At 39.6% G+C, this 18271-nt stretch overlaps 2 protein-coding genes across 2 annotated transcripts in view; one reads left to right on the top strand and one right to left on the bottom strand.

The window, feature by feature from the left end:
• Positions 1 to 9314: 9314 nt before the first annotated feature.
• CAPZA3 (capping actin protein of muscle Z-line subunit alpha 3) lies at positions 9315 to 10214 on the bottom strand. The gene has a single exon (XM_010946493.2). The coding sequence runs from the start codon at positions 10212 to 10214 to the stop codon at positions 9315 to 9317; it is 900 nt and encodes a 299-aa protein (XP_010944795.1).
• A 1917-nt stretch (positions 10215 to 12131) lies between these two features.
• The window catches only part of PLCZ1 (phospholipase C zeta 1), a 35955-nt gene continuing 29815 nt past the window's right edge, over positions 12132 to 18271 (top strand). The window contains exon 1 of the mRNA XM_045510382.1: positions 12132 to 12296. Coding sequence (XP_045366338.1) covers positions 12132 to 12296 — 165 coding nt within the window. The remainder of the gene's footprint in view (positions 12297 to 18271) is intronic.

The following is an 18271-nucleotide window of genomic DNA, read 5'->3' as shown; positions in this document are numbered from 1 at the left end:
CACGGGGACAAGAGCTGGAGGCCAAGTGTGGTGCCTTCCAAACCCTGGGGCGTGAGGGGAGGGGAGTGTAATTTTGGGGGAGGCATCTCTATTCATCTCTGGGGGCTTTAAGTTCCTGCTTCTTCTGAAGAAGTAAAACTCTTTTTTACTTCTGTTTGTTTTTCTTTTATGTTCCTCTTTTTGTGCTTGGGGTTGTTTCTTTCTGGTTTGTTTATTATTGCTTTTTTATTTGTTTCCTGCACAGGAAGCTATTCAAATACATTTAACATGTATTTGAAAAAATATGTTCTTGAGAAATGTGTATTACTGGGAGCACCTATTTTTAATTTCTGCATGCTATTGTGATAGAAATCACACTGTGTCTTACTCTCTGTTATCCAGCAGTGTGCTTTGACCACCCACGCATGTATCCTGGGCACATTTGGCCCAATATTTGCAGCCGCCCGGGGTGCTCCTTGGTGTGCATGTACCACAGTTACCTCTTAATCCATCAGTGGTGGACTTCTACATTGCGATGATCTTCCTGCCACCACAAACAACACTGCAGTGAACATCCTTGTACGTGTTTCCTTCTAGACAAGTGTGAGAATTTTGGCAGGAAATACACCCAGGAAAAGAATTGCTAAGTCACAGGGCATGCATACTTTCAGTTTGCCAGATTGCTCTCGAGAATGGCAGCTTTTGTCTAATTTCCCTCCAGCAGTCATGTAGGAGAGTTCCTACACACACAAACACGTGCACGTACACACACGTACATGCGCAGGTGCACGCACACACTTGTACAATACAAACACGCACATCTTTACCATAATTTACTTAAACTGACTTCTAATTTTTTTGCCTTTTTTAATAGGTGTCACATCAAACTAACGATGGTTTTGATTTGCACTTCTTGATTATTACATATGCTCTTCTTCATAGGTGTTTTGGCTTCCCTGTTCTGTAAATTGTCTGTTTATATACTTTGCCCACTTTTTAATTAGGACTGCTGTCCTCTTTTGGCTGACTTAAGCTGCTTCTTGTGTCAAACTGTGTGTGTTTTAGCAGAATAAGGCTAAGATTTACTTTTCTTCTTTATAGCTTCCCACTCAAGACCTGTGTAATTTTACCATTCATCAACCCCATGAAGATAATTTTAAAAGATCTGTTAAAATTAGGAGCATTAGTGTTAACTTGATTTATTAAGAGGTTGTAGAGGTTTCTTTCCTTTTTCTTTTTTTTGGACAATATCCACTTGCAGGCAACTTGGCCATATAAATGGGAATGGAGCTGTTAAGATTTCCTTTGTTAGGACAAGTTCCTCCAATTATCAGAAGGTAAAGGGGAAATATAATTGGCCTCTGTTTCCACCCCTGTCACAATGAACAGCTAACCAGCTGTTTACTGTAATAGAAACGGGAGTGGGTCTTCCCCAGCTTCCCCCTGAAATTAGGTGTTGCTCAGGCTCATCTGGCTCCAGCCCGACATACATACTCCTCCTAGTTTCTGTCTTACGGACTTAGGGAAAATAGAACGAAACGTGAAAACAACCTGGATCAGGACTGTCGTGTTAATTAAAGTGGCATGATTCTGAAAAAGGCACTCAAATTCTCAGGGCCTCGTGTCAGTTTCCCAGTATATAAAAGAAGAAATAAAGCTGTATGATGGTGGCAGTCGCTCAGTCAGAAACCAAAACCAAAGCCAAAGTTACTCTGAACCTCTTCAAACTATTTCTAAACTCGTGAGGGCTTACCAGCAGGAGTCTTAAACATGAATTTTTCAAGACATGAATGAAATCAGTTGTAAAGAAACACCCAGCATAAAGGAGAATTCTTTGCAGAATTAGAACACAGAATGGCTAATGAAAACATATTAACATAGTAGATAAAAAACCCTTACTGAATAGCCTTGACATACACTCTGTAATGGACTTCTGAGTACGTGTCGAATTTTTATGTCAAATTACAAAGCCCATTTTATATGAATAGAAATTCTTAACTCCCTGCAAATATGCATAGCCCTCTTATGTAAAATGATCACTTTTCAGCCTACACTAGACTTTCTGTGTCTGTGAAATGTTGGTAAACTTTACTTGAAAGAAGTTCCCCTGAATAAACATATTTGTCCAGCAAATATTTATTCCCTACCATGTGCCAGGCATTATTTAGGCACTGAGGATATTCTGGTAAATAAGACAAACAAGGTTGCTGCCCCCATTGGGTTGGTATTTTAGTGTAAAAAATCAGAATTTAAAAAATTCATATGGTGATGAGGACTATAGAGGAAATAAAGCTGGTGATGTGGTGAGAACTGGGAAGGGCCAGTTCTTGAGAGGGGCGCCAGAAAGACGATGTTTGAGCTGAGGCTCAAAGGATGAAGAGATGCTCATGCTGAGAAGAGATGAAAGATGTGGTTTCAGGCAGAGGAGACTTCAGGTACAAAGTCCCTTGGGTAGCAAAGAGCTTGGCAAGGAAAAGGCAGAGAGGGAGGCCTGGTGGACAGAAGAGTGGTCAGCGAGGAGGACAGTGGTGGTAGGTAAGGTGTGAGAGTGGGGCTTGGGTTAGAGGTCGGAAGGCCATTCAGACCAGTAGGTGAAGGCAGGACTTTAAGAACGTTAAACCCATTTGTATGCTTTAGGAATAAGCAAGAAATCAATTTACGTTTTTAAAAGCTTGTTTTGGCTATTTTGTTGGAATGGTTATAAGAGACCAGTAGTGGAAGCAGATTGCAATTAGGAGAATGTTGCAGGGCTCCTGCGAGACAGGATGGTGCCTTGGGCTAGCATGATAGCAGCCGTGGTGGAGGGAAGGAGACAGATCCTCTTTCAGAGGTCAAATTCATAGACCCTGCAGATAGATTAGATATGGGTGGTGAGGGGAAGGGGGAGGACTCAAAAATGATTCCAGAAAATACTCAACTGAATAATTTTTTTAGTGGCAGACTCTCTCTGGATCTTAAATATGTTAATGTATATTGAGACTCTCCAAGTAGGGGCATATACAGCATTTTTGAACCTGTTTGTCTATGGAATCCCAGGCACTTCTTTTTAAACCTTAGGACATCCATTGTCCCTGCATTTGCAGATTGACATTCATCTCTTGATGCTTTGAAACTTAAAATACTTTGTGGAGGGGATGATAACAGCTTAGTGGTAGAGTGCATGCTTAGCACACACGAGGTCCTGGGTTCAATCCTCAGTACCTCCATTAAAGAAATAATAAAATAAATAAAACAAATAAATAAACCTAATTATACCTCCCCTCCCCACCCCCACCCCTCAAAAGAAGAATTGGGTGGCTACTTAAATGATAGATCAGTGGCCTCCCATTAATAAAACAAAACAAAAACAAGCAGCACTTAGTGGAAAAGATATCTATTTAAAGGAAACAACAATAGAGTTTATTTTCTTCCTTCAATGTATTCATTCATTTAACCCTCCAACTACATATTTAAATAAATATATACTAAACACTCATTTTGTTCCAGACTGTGTAAGGGGATCACCAAAGTCAGTAACATAAGAAGCCTTTTCCTCTGGCATACATCTATAAAGAACCACTGTTTGAAGATTAATTTAAAAGAAGGAACTGAGTGATGGGAAGATAAAAAGGAAGCAGAATTAGCAAAAGGTCAGTGAAAATCTTCTGCAAAAGAATTTTGGAGGAGCATTAAATAAATTTGCAGTAACATAAGGAGGCTCTTGGGATTACGGTCCGGTCCCTTAGAAAGAAAGGAGGAAGCTGAAACAGATGTATGGGTTGGTTAGCCAGGTCAGACTGTGCTACAAGGTCCAGAAGGGTTTGATATGAGGTATCCTGGGTGAAGTGAACGCAGTGTGACTGTGGGTGTTTATAAGTACATCCTGGACCAAGCTAGTAAGTAAGTTAATGCAGCTTAATTCAGATTCTCCATAGTCAAATTCCCTGAGAGTAGATGTGCACTGGGAGTCAACGGGAGTCCCAACAAAATGTATCGAATGGTACCATGTAACTACAAGGAGCCACTGTCATCAGATTTTCTTCTCTTATATCTTGAGGTCTCTCCATGAGAAATTATGGCACTCCACAAGGATTTCTAGAAATCCTGAAGAGATCAGTTTGACATGTGAGTACCAGCACTAGACATGGTTGAGTTTAATTCCGCACAAACACTGCAGACTCTTCTTGAACTTTAAGCATTTGTTCTGCTACAATAGTTTGGCAAAGGAGTCCTGGTTTTCCTTTACTGTTATTTTTTTTATAAATCCAGGAGAAGTTGAGCTGTTGGGTTGAAGATCGTCTACCCAAGAATGAGATATAAAAAGAAATAGTGAAGTAAATGTGGGAAATACTCATTAGGGAACATTAGGGTACTGTTCAAGTATCTCTGCTGAAAAATACAGTGTTTATGGAATTTTCCCCTTACTTCACTCTCTCACGCCAGGACTGTCTCTGAACTGAGGGCTGCGTTTGCTGCTGTTAGGGTCACAGATCACATTCCTAGCGAATGAAGAAAACAAAAAAAGGAAATCTGTCCCATTAGTAAATCCTGTTCACACCATAAATTTGTTTTTGTTCATATGAATTTGGAGGATAAACCTGATGCTTGCAGAGTGAGGGCACTTTACATATTCTAAAATAAGAATAAAGAGTGACTAGGGAGATAAGCATTATATTAATGTAATAAAATTAATTCAGGAAAGCTGTTGCATTTATAACCTTAGAAGAGATTGTCCTTGTCAAGGGAGTTGAAAGGGACTGAAATATACAGAAAAATTACTTGAAATCCTTCCAAACATATCTCTTCTGTAGCGCTACAAAATATATTTATTTAAAACAATGACATTTCTAAATGGACAAAAGGATGAAATAGACTTAGTAAATGCCAGGTGTTCATCTTACTAAAACAACAGCACTCTATGATATCAGAAATAAGATTTGGAATAAATGTGTATCTAGTACCTTCCATTTGCCCCTCCAGATCCATTTGGTTCCCGTCACCCTTCATACCCCCTACTACTGGCCTTGGGAGGCGAATGTGCATGAAGTGTATTAATAGACTTCCTCGCCCTCTGGTTTTCCATTGGGTTTGCCAACAGAAGCTGGAGAAGGAGGAAAGCATTTCTGCCCTGGGCTCTCTTCCTGAGGGGTCTCCTTGGGCTGGAGTTTTCCTCCACAGAAGGTGACAGCCTTCTTCTGATGACCCATTGTACTGACTTCTCCTTGCAGGTTCTAGTGATCATTCCCTAACCTTGACCTAAAGATGTAAACTGCTCTCACGTTATGTCACTGTCCCTGTGTTCCCATATCTTTGTGGAAAATCCCTTCATTATACTTTCTTTGAACTATCCTATCTGTATGTGTTATGTTTCCTGTTGGGACATAGACTCATTAAATTTGAAAACAGATCTTGTCCCTGGAGCCTCCTTAAGGGATCTGTGTCCATTTGGCATATAATAAGACACTGAGAATGAGCTGACAGGGAAATATAGCATGGGGGTTATATTCTTATCATGTGCCAGACACTATGAAAGATTTTTAAAATGCAAAGGTGCCCTTCCAAATCAGAGGTTTTTGTAAACTAGAATTCCTGAAAGGTGGAGAGCTTAGTTGGACTGAGGAATGATGCTCTCAGACACTTCCCCTTGTCTTTAGGAAATACTGCTTGTGAAGCTCTGGCCAACCTGAGAGACTGATGGAAGTGCTCACACAGTATATGTAAAATATCATGCATTTAACCCCCATTTAACAAATGGAACAACTGTGTGTCAAAGAAGTCATGTCTTTTAATCTTGCCTAATGTCACAAAAGTAGTGATGGGTAGAATCGGGACGTGAACTTAGATATCTGACTCAAAATTTCATAGATTTCCACTATGATGTGCATGAATGAAACAAAAATCCCCTCCTTTAGTATATTAAGAGGAACAGGGTAAACACACACATCTAACATTTAAATTAGAGTGGAAAACTTCCAAGGCAGAATTAGAGATACAATGTGTTCACTGTGGTGAAAGTTCCAACGAAGGAAGAAGACTGAAGCCTGTTTTAACCTCAAGATAAGCCTGAGGGTGAGGCATGTCCTGGAAATGGAAGGGACTCACCCCGACACGGGAAAGTTGAAGGATGTACACCCCCTCCAAGGATCTCTGCTTGAGAAGAGCATGATGTGGTCATTCAACTAGTGCTCTGGACCAGCACCCCAGAGGGAAGGGCAAAAAAAATCTTTGAAGAGGATCATGTAAAATTGAAAAAAAAATACTGTATGTGACTTTTTGGAGAACTTGGTTTCCTTAAACTTGTTGGAGGCAAGATCTCTCTCCATTTTGAGTGGGAAAAGAGCAGAGATTTTCACCAGCGCAGGAGGCAGCCAATAGCGGCTACAGAATGCCATCACCTGCCTTAGAACCAAGGGTCCTAACATCAGCCTTGGGAGTCTGCCGCAGCGGAGTGCGTGGCCCTTAAATGGACAGCAGTCATTTATGGTTTACAAAATCTTAAGGCCAGTTAAATCTACCACACTTCATGTGTCTGTTATCCTGGTTTATTCACTCGTTCATTCATTGAGTACCTACCATACGACAGACAATAATGGACTAGATACTTGGGACAGACAAGATCCACATTCTGATGGAGCTTATATTCCAGCTGGGAATGGGATTAGGGCGGAGAGAAAACTGGAATATTAAAAAAAAATCACACTGAATCCTCAGGATGAGAAGCATTTTTCTTGTATGTGTGTATATGCCTAGGCACGTGTGATGGATACGGATTCATAGTGTAGGTTTATATACGAGCACGTATGTGTGTGTGTGTGTGTGTGTGTGTGTGTGTGAGTGTGATAAAGGTACAGAGAAAAGGCGATAACTGTAGGTTTTCCTAACTATGCCAGACTCCATCTAAAGAAAATAACTATTAAATAATATCATTGTGGGAATGCTTTTAGGATTAGTGTAGCATAACTTAGTGAAATACCGTTTTTTATTTTTCTGTTTTAAGATTTGTCACCTATTAAAGAAAAAACTTGATGTTTACTATTGCCAAGACCACTATGTCCCAAAGTAGACACTCTCTTTTGCTACTGACAGGATTATAAATGGTTAAGTCTTTTTGGAAAGCAATTTAACAATATGTATTAAGAGCATTAATATGTTTGTATCTTTTCAATATATAATCCTAGGGAGTTTCTCTGTAGAGAAATAGCATGCCATGTGGACAAAGCTTTATGCACAGAGATACAATAGCCTGATTAATAACAGAAATAAAGTGCTAAAATTTTAAATTATGTATGAACAGAGAAATGGTTGTCTTGTTATGGTGTATGAATAATATGAATATCATGTAAATAATTTAAATTATGTGCTAAAGGAGTCTTAATGACATGGGATCACATTTATGATATAGGAGGTTATATAAAAAGAACAGGATACAAAGTTTTATATGCTGTATATCCTTAATATTTAAAACAATTCCATAAAAATTGGATAGAAGGAAATAGGCCAACGTGCATTATATTTTAAGCATTTTCTATGATTTGTACATGTGACTTTTCTATCCAGAAATACCAATAAATATTATTTTAAAAATCTTTTATTAGAGTGGGAGCTAAGTGCCTCTGTGATTGTCTCATAAACCACTGAGTCCTATTCTGGAATAATCTGGAAAATCAACACGTACATATATAATCATCATGTCAATTCAAATTTTTGCTAAAGAATTTGTCAGATTTTAGTGCAATGAGAACAATTTTCTTGGCTGCTTTTCTTTAGAAAGTGTTTTTCTTAATATTTAACATGACAGATAAAGGTCTGGTCTCAGTCTGTGCATGGTGCATCGAGTGAAGTAGTAGAAATGTCCTTCAATGGGCAATAGTTTTTTAGGAAATAATTGTAATTATAAGTAGAAGGCAGAGAGGTGTTACTTTAAGATTAGAACGATGTATCTTAAAATGTAGTCCTAGAGCCCCTTGTGTCTGAGTCACCAATAATTGTTAAAGACGTGGATTTTCTGACCCACCAAGCCAGCATCTGAGGGTAGGTACTGGGGAGTTGTAGTTTTAAAGATACACCCTTGGTAATTCTCCTGAGAGTCTCTAAGAACCACCAGTTGAGGAAGAGAGGTTTAAGAATTAGAAATTTTTGCATAGGATCCTGTCTGCTCCCATGTTAATTACGTAGAACTAGACCTTTTCTCAATTGCATGGATCCCAACTACAGAGCACTTTGCTTCCCAGATTAGTTGGATGTCGGGTTGGGGCGGGGGTGGTGCTCGGGCCCATGTGCTGCTGGACTACAGTCTTATTAGAGGGGCTTAGATGCGGAATTCTTTGCGAGCAGACACAAGTGGTCAGTAACACTGTGGGGACCAGCGAGAGGGAGCTGCTTGGCTAGAGAGCGGCAAGCAGTCCATCAGTTCCAGTTTCCTTGGGGATGTCCTGTGGGTGGAATGCTTGTAAATCACAGTAGTGCAGCGTTCACAGCTCCAAGGAGAGCTGCAATACCCGAGAGGTTAACTCAGAGCATGAGTTCTGGGGTCAGACACACCCAGCCCTTACTGTGTGCCTGGATGAATTAAACAACTCAAATCTCAGATCTTTCTCGTGTAAGATGGAGTTACTACTAGTAGCAGCCTAATGATGAAAACTTCTGTGCAGATCATTTGGCACAGGGCCTGGCCTGGAATGAGCACTTATTAATGCTTACAGTGATGCCTTCACAAGAGCTGGAAGTCAGGCCTTCCAGTTGATTCTTTGGAGACCATATTAGGTGTCAGAAAAACCTGGGGGTGTGATTAATCCCAGTTCCTGTGTGTGGGGGTGGGGTGGGGTGAGGGTGGCCGTGGATCCAATAGTCCTTCATATGAACTAGATTTTTGGTATCTGTTAGTTTCATGGAACATCCAACCCTAATGTCACTTACTGAAATCTTAACCCTCTGGGGTGAGTGTAGGACTGAACTGAATTAGGTGTAGTATTCATTTGTGTACCTTCTTCAATTAAAAGAAAGTCAAAAGTCATTCCTAGACACACACACACACACACACACACACACCACCTTAACCCTGGCCACCCCTATAATACTTCTGAGGTGCCACAGTCTTTAAAGCCATTTTAGGTGCCAATAAATGTTTCTGGTTTTATGACGGTCACAACCATGAAACATTTCCATCACCTTTTCTTTGACTTACTGGCAAATACTCTTGAATAAAATTATTTGTTACACGTTTCCCTAATTTAAACTTGCGTTTGGCAAGGGATAGGCAGCTCTAGTGGCTTCTCCACTTTAGGACAATAACCGCCCCCACCCCCACCCCTGAAACACAGCTAAATCAGGTCAAGACGATTCTCAGGAGCGGTCCTTTATATTATCCAGTTGCACAACACACTTCTTGAATAAATGACATATCCCAGCTTAGGGTACATCACCAGATTCAAGTCAGAGAGTATCCTCTGCCAGTCGATAAGCGTGCGGGTCACTGGAAGATCTCTCCGTAGAATTCTTCTCAGGGCTTCGTTTGATAACTCCTGTAATTCTTCTAAGACAGCAGCTTGAAATGTATTCTCTTGCTCTTCCACAAGCCTCGCAAAATTTAGAGCCAGCTGAGCTTGGTTAACTACCTCCAAGCTTTCTTTCAGGTCCTTGGAGATCTCAACGTGAAGGTTGACACACCTGAAGAAGTGAGCTTGTACAAAAATCCTTCCGGTCACCTGGGTTAGAAATGGGTTTACCTGGAAAATCCATTTCGATTTCCAAAGGCCGTTCCAGTAGTCGCCTGTTTCGTAGCTGTGATCCTCAATGCAAGCGATCAAGAACTCCTTGCTTTTCACCGTCTTTCTCAGCACGTTGCAGTTTCCCGACGGGAAGTGATCGTTCACGTACAGTTTTAAGGCGCACAGAACAACAGCCCTCAGGTACTCCGTCTCATTCCGAAGGATGCCGTGACTCTGGATGTCTTTTAACTGGTTTTGGAGCAGGTCGAATTTGAAAGAAAGTTTGCTCTGGTAGTCAAAAAACCGATAGTCCCCCAAGACATTGTGGTGAGACAGGAGCACTGCGTTTCCGTCGATGCAGAGTGGTACAGAGTATTTCTGGCAGTGTTGGTGGCCGGCACACTCACCTTGATGGTGCATGAGTTTTTCATCACGGATAAGCAGACAGAGGTCATCAAAAGCATTTACAAACTCCCCCGGAGGAGCCTGTATCAACAGTCTGCGAATTACTTTCTCTTTCTCTTTCCTACTCAGAACGCTAAGTGACATGTTCGGTTGCAGCAGAAGCAAAGCTTCTGAAATAGAGTGTTCAAAGGACGAGAAAACATTCCATGGGACACCTCTCCCATCAAGGTGTTAAACATTCAAGCTTACGAGGGCCATGTCTGACCCTGAAAACAGACTGTCTGGCAAAGCTCTGAGTCTCCTGATGAAGTCACAGAGAAGCTTTCTCCGTGAGGCACAGAACTTCCGATGAGCTCACAATGGATGTTCAGACCAAAAGAAAAACATGACAGTCACCTGACAGCCTGGTGCCCGGCCAACCAGCTATCCGTATTTTGAAGATTTTTAAGAACTTAGCCTCCTGAACAGCTTTCTTCAAAAGTGGTGTGTCTCTGTGTGCATTCTATGTTGGCAGGGACCTAGAGAAGCAGCCCCGAGTTTCTAGAGAGTGTTTGGCAGTCCTTAACACCTTTGGGGGCCACAATGGCATTGATTTGTACTCAGGCCCTCAGAATTCCTGCCCCCAGCCCACCGGAAGCACGTTAACGCTGAAAGGTTTGAGGGGTTTAAACAAAAGAGTGAAAATAAAATGAGATACAATGGCAGTTCGTGGGATGACGTCAGACGGCACGGGAGGCCGCATTTATGAGCACTGTTGGGTTTGGGGATGGTCAGGACATAAGCAAGAAGCCCAGAAAGTTTCAAGGGCAGTGAAGCGCAGGGACCACACCTTAGGCTTGGTTTTGGTGGGATTTAGGTGTGAGCTAACTCCGGAGAACAAAAGCAACAAACCAGCGTGTTTTCTGCTTTCTCTCTAGAAAAGGGGCAGCGGCAATAGCCGATGAATTTCAAGAAATCTCTTTCCTGCAAAGAGGCAGAGTTAATTATATTTGGAACCTGTGACAACTCACAATGGGGAGAAACTCCTAAGTGAGGAGAAACGGAACTACAGGTCATGAAAATATGGAGAACAAATATCCACTTAGAAGTCCTTTCTGATCCTCATTCCTCTTCTTTCTTTGGATTTATCCCCTTTCCCTCGATTCACTTCTCATTCTTTTTGAACAGCCCTGAACTTCAGTTTCTCTCATTTAAGTATAAACTGTTTCCTTCTCTTTCTGTCCTGAGCTCTTCTGAGTTCCCCTAGCTTTCTGTTATCTTTTTCTTATAATGACATGAGCTTTGCCATATTAAGTCCTAACCGTTAAATTTAAGGACCTCTCATTAGTTCTAACAATTTGAAACTGAGGTAATTGTTGAACAATTCTTACCAGTACTTTGCATGATTTTATAGACTGTCACATGAATTTTCTTAACCTTAGTTTTGCAAATTGAAGTGTCCTTATTTTTGTAGTTTGTATATAACAAACAAGCTTGATTATTTTAGTTTTCTCTTTCATACCAAATATACACTCACCATGGCATTTTTAACTCTTTTGGGTGGTCCTTAAAATGTTGCTTTTGGGGGCATGTGTGTAGCTGGACATTTGGCTAATGTAGTGGTGTTTATAATTATGTCAGAACTGGTTACTGTTTAATGAACACTCAGTGGCAGAAACCGTGTTCAGTGATACACTATGAACTCATTTAATGCCCCACCTTCCCTAAGTATTAATTTGACCACTTTTCAGATGCAGGAACTAACGCTGAGAGAGATCAAGAGATCTTGATCTTGATTCCAACTGCGTCTCTAGTCCGTGTCTTCAGCCAATAGACTGTATTTCCCAAGCAATAACTTGATTTCTCAAAGGTTAATTTTATTCTTTTCCTGTAAATTTTATTGCGTTATACCCTTTCATACTTAATGACGGAATAGTACCTTCTCAGTTTTGTTTTAAATATTTTTATCATAAAATTGTTTTCTCGGTTAAGCATGGGATAGAATATCCTTTCAAAATAAAAAATAAAAATGTTGAACTGAAGGGAGCTAAAATATTCTTTAGTCATTTTAAGTACTTAATGATGTTCCATGAAAATTTCCTTAACTTCTTTGTGCTTCATACATGGTTTTTATCAATGATTCGGGATGACTTTAAAGGTGGAAAAATTAACCTAGAAAAAACTCAGAAATTACTTGAAAAATTCAATATTCGGTGCAATGATATTCACATGAAATATATTTTTAAGGTGAGATCATATCCGCCCCCCTGCCCACCCCACTCTAGAAAGGACTGAATGGGACCATATCGATAGCTACTTGGATGCTTTCTGCAGAAAATACATATGGAAAATTAATCTCTTAAGAATTAAAGCAATTAATTATGCTAAATATATTTATAATCAACACGGAGAGAATTTAGGTGGGCGGTAAAATGAATTGTTGACAATATTTGAAATAATACCAGGTTATCAGTTTAGAACAATCTGCTGAGAATACAGGAATATTCACATCAGATTAGGACTGGTAATCTGAGCAAACCACGTCAATGATGAAACAGTAAACTGTTTGGATGCTAGTGATTTCTAGAAGGGATGGATAATCTTCAGAGAAATTGTATTTTACTTGCCTCCAAGTAGAAAGTCATGCCGGAAGTTCTCCGTTTAAAGAATTAGTAGGAAGGGAATCTGGCTCAGTTCTGTCACTAGTGGATGAAGGGAAAGCTCATGAATAAAATCAGAAGAAGCCACACATTAGATGAGTTTCATACTAGGAAGATGGCGGGTTTCTGGGCAAGAATACTAGACTGGCCAACCCAGAGAGTTAGGAAGATAGACGTCCCGAATATCACTTTGTTTTTTCAAAGTGAGTAGCCAGATAACACAGTCTATGCTGAAGTTGTTACCGACCAACACAAACTGGGAAGCCTGTTACCTTACCTGCGAGCTAACCAGTTGGCGTGATACAGTTTCAGGGATGCTGGCAGAGACAGGCTTCCGGTTCAGAGGAAAAAGACAGCGTGTTACAAAAACAGCAGTTGCCAGAGTATCAGCATTTTCGTGCTGTCCCTCTAAGTGCCAGTTCCCAAAGTGTGATGTGAGGAGGGTCAGGTGACCCCTGCAGTGGGTGGGTTGCATTACCAGCGAGGGACCTCAGGTTTGAGAAGCCCAGAGCTTTTATTATGGGCTTGTCTGATCTTGGCCCCGGAGGGTGTCACTGTCATTATTATCCCGGACAGTAAACAAACCTGCTCTTAACTCTGGAGGGAGATATTATCCCTTCAGTATGTAAACAGCCTTGAGAAGCTTGTCCCTGAAGAGAGGTGGTTGGTGCCTCTGCTCAGAAAATGAGCAGAAACACAGGGGGCCCGTGGAGAAGGACTTCCCAACAAGCATTGTTCTCAGTAAGGTTTAGCCCTCGTGTTTACTAACCACGAAGGGGAGGGTCAAAAGAGAAAAGCTGTACTCAGGAAACTGCAGTAAAAGACGAAACATTCAGAGCTGTTTTTGTGAATCCAAGAAGCTTGTGCTACCATAAGCTATCAGAATAGTAATCAGTGCATGTCTGATACCATACCTGAAGAACGCAAGTTTCTGTGAAAGACCTTTACGCCCAGAATTTCCTCCCAGTGGTACCGCCCAAAGGGAGAAACAGCGGTGTGCTTTCTGGTTTAATACAATTCACATTCAACACAATATACAGGTAGCAATGTATTAAATCTGTATCAAATGTGACATACTGTAAACCTTACTTAGTGATGATCAAGTTGCTGTGAATTATCTGCAGGACAGAGATAGCTGTTTGAAATGCACTTGAGTAAAATGCATACAATATTAAAAAGCATTATGTAGAATACTCACCTGTTCTAACAAGGAAAGAAATAGCTCATTAATTGAAATTTATGATTATTTGGACGTGGCAAGGCTGAAGGTCTATTTGGTGTTTAGCAAAACCTTTTAAAGTAGCTATGAAAACAATGTTAATTATAAAAATTAGAGGGGCAGAGATTGCGTAGAATACTTCAAAGATCTCTTTAAAATGACTTCAAGTATTTTAGAAGCATAAATTGCATGTAAATAAGGCTGATTATGATAAACCATTCTTTCCTATAAAAATAATTACCCAAGGCCCTGTAATAGAAAATCATTTGTTGCTTTAGGCTAAATTGCTGTATGTGCATTAAAATGTTGATTCAGTAGTATGCTTAGGGAAGATGTATTGGCCAGCTGAATTTTCTGGATAGGAGATTAAGAAGAAAAAGAGTTGGATAACTCTTTTGCTTTTCACTTTTGTTGCTAATCCTTCCACACTTCATGGGTTCACCTTTTAGCCAGAGCAAATAAAATGAATTATGATGAATCTTTTTTTTTTTTTTTTTTGGTGGCCACACACTAAAAAGCTCAGTGTCTCAGAGCTGTTATTATCGACAAGCTCAGTGGTCCTGGAGATTCTTTACTCTGTCCGATCTGATTTGTGTAATAGTTGGCAAGTCAGAAACCTCTGAGCAAATGTCTTAATCTGCAGAATGGGGATACTAATACTGATTTTGCAGGATTGTTCTGAGTATTAAATAAGATATCATTTGTGAATGTACCTAGTACCAGACTTGGCATAAAGTCGGCATCAAATAAATACTAGTTGAAGCTACATCAATCATGACTGTTCAGAAAAATTTAGAAAATTGCATTCCATTTCTTGATTTCCTAAAGAAGCTGACATAAATTCAGACATGAATTTATTTTCTTACAAGGTGAATTTTTATTATACAATTTGAGTAAAGAAGATGTACCTTTATGACCCTGGAGAAGTATTCTAAACTTCTTTTTACAAAATTAATTACTGGGTCATGGCTTGAGTAGCAATTCTTTTTTTTTTTTTAAATCCCTTTATTAAAAAATCTTTATTGCTTTTATCCTTGTCTTTAATTTGTAGCATGTGAGCTATTTTATAAGAAATATTATGTGTCATTTCAATCCACATAGCTAATCTTAGATTATACTCTTGATTGTTGGCTGAGTATGAAATCCTATCCTTTTTAATTTCAAAAATTTACATTATTATAGGACTATCTGAAATCTTCAAATTCTCTAAGCAGTTAACAACCATTATTAAATCTATAGTATGTGCATAGCACTCTGTTAGAAACTGGATTGTAAAAAAGAAAGTGTTATATCTCTCATAAGGAGAAAAAGAAATACAGAAATTACTGTTTTATAGGTAGATTATAGTAAATTTCATAGGTAACATTAATAGGGAATCTTAGCAGATGGAGACACTTAAGTTGGGCTTTTATAAAAGATGCCATGGTGGACGTGGCGTTCTTGCTGGACCTTGAGGAGTGAAAAACAATATGTGTAGAGAACAGTGCAGGAAGTGGTTAAGGAACTGAAGGCAATCGAACATGACTTGAGTGTACAATGCATGAAGGGGACTGGTGAGAAATAGCTGCAAATTCCAGCTGTGGCCAAGTGATAGAAATCCTAAATGGCTGGTCATGGAATTTGGACTTACTTTTGTAGGCAGTCGGGTAGCCATTGACATTTTTTGAGTAGGGAAATACTGCATATTTTAGGATAAACCTGGCAGCAGTGTAGAATAGATTGGAAGTTAGAAGGCAGAAAGATGAGGTAGGATGTTTCTCTGCCAACTCTGCCCTACAGATCTGCACCCTGGGTCATTTCAGCCACTTACATTTTTGTTTTGTCCCACCTCTGTGACGTTTTTTACCTTAGTTGGTCTTCCAGAATCTAAGTTTATTTTTAATCATATATGAAAAATAAATAGCACCATATCCTCTTGTAAATGCTACATTCTCTCTTTTAGCTAATAGACTGAAAGAATCATTACCTTTTATTCTTCAACTTCTTCAGTGATTCATTGCAATAATTTTGCCTTCACACCTATCTTGAAAACCTCTTTATTTCAAAAATGCTAAATCCACTTGTTAGCTTCTCTGTGCATTTTTATTTATCCCTATTTTCTTAAACTTCTCTATATCCTGACTCCTAGGACATAACTCTCTTCTAGTTTTCCTTTAAAATTTTATATCATTCCTTCTTCATCTGTCCTACTGGCATTCTTTCTTCTAGTCTCTTAAGGTTGTGTTCTTAGTTTTCTTTCTTTTTACTTTACAAACTCTTCCTGAGCAATCTTACTGACCCCTCCTCCCATTTTGCGGAGACATAATTGGCATATAGCATTGTATTAGTTTCAGCTGTAACACTGTGATTTGATATATGTATATATTATGAAATGACTACCACAATAAGTTTAGTAAACATTTATCTCTTCACATAGGAACAATTTTTTTTCTTGCGAGGAGAACTTTTAAGATTACTTGCTTAGCAATTTTTGAATATATGATATAGTAGTATTATCTGTAGGCACCATCCTGTACAATACATCCCCAGAGCTGATTTATCTTACAACTGAAAGTTTGTACTTTTTGATCATCTTCATCCATCCTCTCCTCCCCTGCCTCTTTTTTTTAGATTTCACATTTAAGCGAGTTCATGAAGTATTTGTCTTTCCCTGCCTATCTTATTTTACTTAAAATAATGCCCACCAAGTTCATCCATATTACTGCAAATGGCAAAATTTTATTCTTTTTTATGCCTGAGTAGTATTCCATTATATATATTTTATATATATCTCACATCTTCTTTATCTATTCATCTATTGATGGACACTTAGTTTGCTTCTATATTTTGCCAATTGTAAATAATGCTGCTATGAACATTGGAGTACATGTATCTTTTTTAATTAAGGTTTTCAGTTGTTCTTTTGGATATATACCCAAGCGTAGAATTGCTGGATCATATGGGTTGTTTTTCAGATATTGAGTTGTATAAGCTGTTTATGTATGTTGGATATTAACCTCTTACTGGTCATATCATTTGCAGATATTTTATCCCATTCAATAGGTTGCTTTATCTTACACTTTTTTTTATCCACTCATTTGTTGAAGGACATTTAGATTGTTTCCATGTCTTGGCTATTGTAATAATGCTACAGTGAACACGGGGGCACAGGTGCCTTTTCAAGATAGTGATTTCGTTTCCTTTGAATGAATGCCAAGAAGTGAAATTGTTGAACCATATGGTAGTTCTAATTTTAATTTTTTGAGGGACTTCCATGTCATTTATGACCATTATTTGAACTCTTTATCAGGTAAATCACTTATTTTTGCTTTATTAAGTTCTGTTCTGGGGTTTTATCTTGCTGTTTTGTTTGGAACATATTCCTCTATTTTTTCTTTTCCTTTTTTTTACTCTCTGGGTTGATTTCTGTGTATTAGATAGAACAGCCACCTGTACCAGTCTCGAAAGGATGGTCTCATATAGGAGATGAACCTTATCATTTAGCTCAGCCCCAGCTCTGGCTTGTCTCTCAACCCTTATGATTGTTCAAGCAGCCTTCTTTATCATTAGTAGCTCTGAGTCATTGATGGTGTGCCAAGACCTGTCAGTGTCCCCAAAGGAGGACCTCAGGCAGCATCTGGATGCAGGCTGATTGAAAGCTGGCTCTTGGGCAGCCGCTTGTAAAGTGTGCAGAGAGACCTTTCTCAGGGAAAGGCTGGGAGATGGATGCCTCTGTCTGCTCCCTCTGAGCTGAGCCCCAGGAGGACAGCCAGCCAAAGACTTCTCTCTTGTTTGCTTCGGTTCTGCCGAACCCACGAACACAAGCCCCGCTGACCACCAGAGTCAGGCTATCAAGGGGCACGGCCTGTGGGCAGCAGCTCTGTGCACAAGCTCTCTCCAGGGAGACGCCACCCACCCAGAGTGGGGCAGGGGAGAGCCAGAGGCTCCCGAGAGAGCCACAGTGGGCCCCTGGTTGTGTGTTAAACCTCAGGTCTGGACCTCAGGCTGCAACCTCCAAGATAGGCAAATAGGCCTCCTTCACAGGAAGACTGGGGCCTGGGTGCCTCTGACTGCTGTCTCTGTGCAATAGAGACAGAAGGAAATAGAGAATAAGGAAAGGGAAAGATGAGGTAGTTGAAACTAGCATGTCAGAGTTTGGGGAAAAAAGTGGCAAGTCATGTGATTTCCTAGAATATATTTTGAATACCTTGTTTTTAGTGTAATTTCAGAGTCAATTATAAAATGCTACATTTTATGTTAAAAGTTCTGTGTTTTGATAGATCAGCTTTCTCATGATGTCGTTTAAGTAACATTTCATCTTTTTATTAGCAAACTGAGCACTGGAAATAGTTACAACATGAAAA

Source organism: Camelus bactrianus, chromosome 34, assembly GCF_048773025.1.
Source record: "Camelus bactrianus isolate YW-2024 breed Bactrian camel chromosome 34, ASM4877302v1, whole genome shotgun sequence".
In the NCBI taxonomy this organism is placed as follows: domain Eukaryota; kingdom Metazoa; phylum Chordata; class Mammalia; order Artiodactyla; family Camelidae; genus Camelus; species Camelus bactrianus.
The sequence above is the reverse complement of the archived record's forward strand: the minus strand, read 5'-3'. Positions and strand labels throughout refer to the sequence as shown.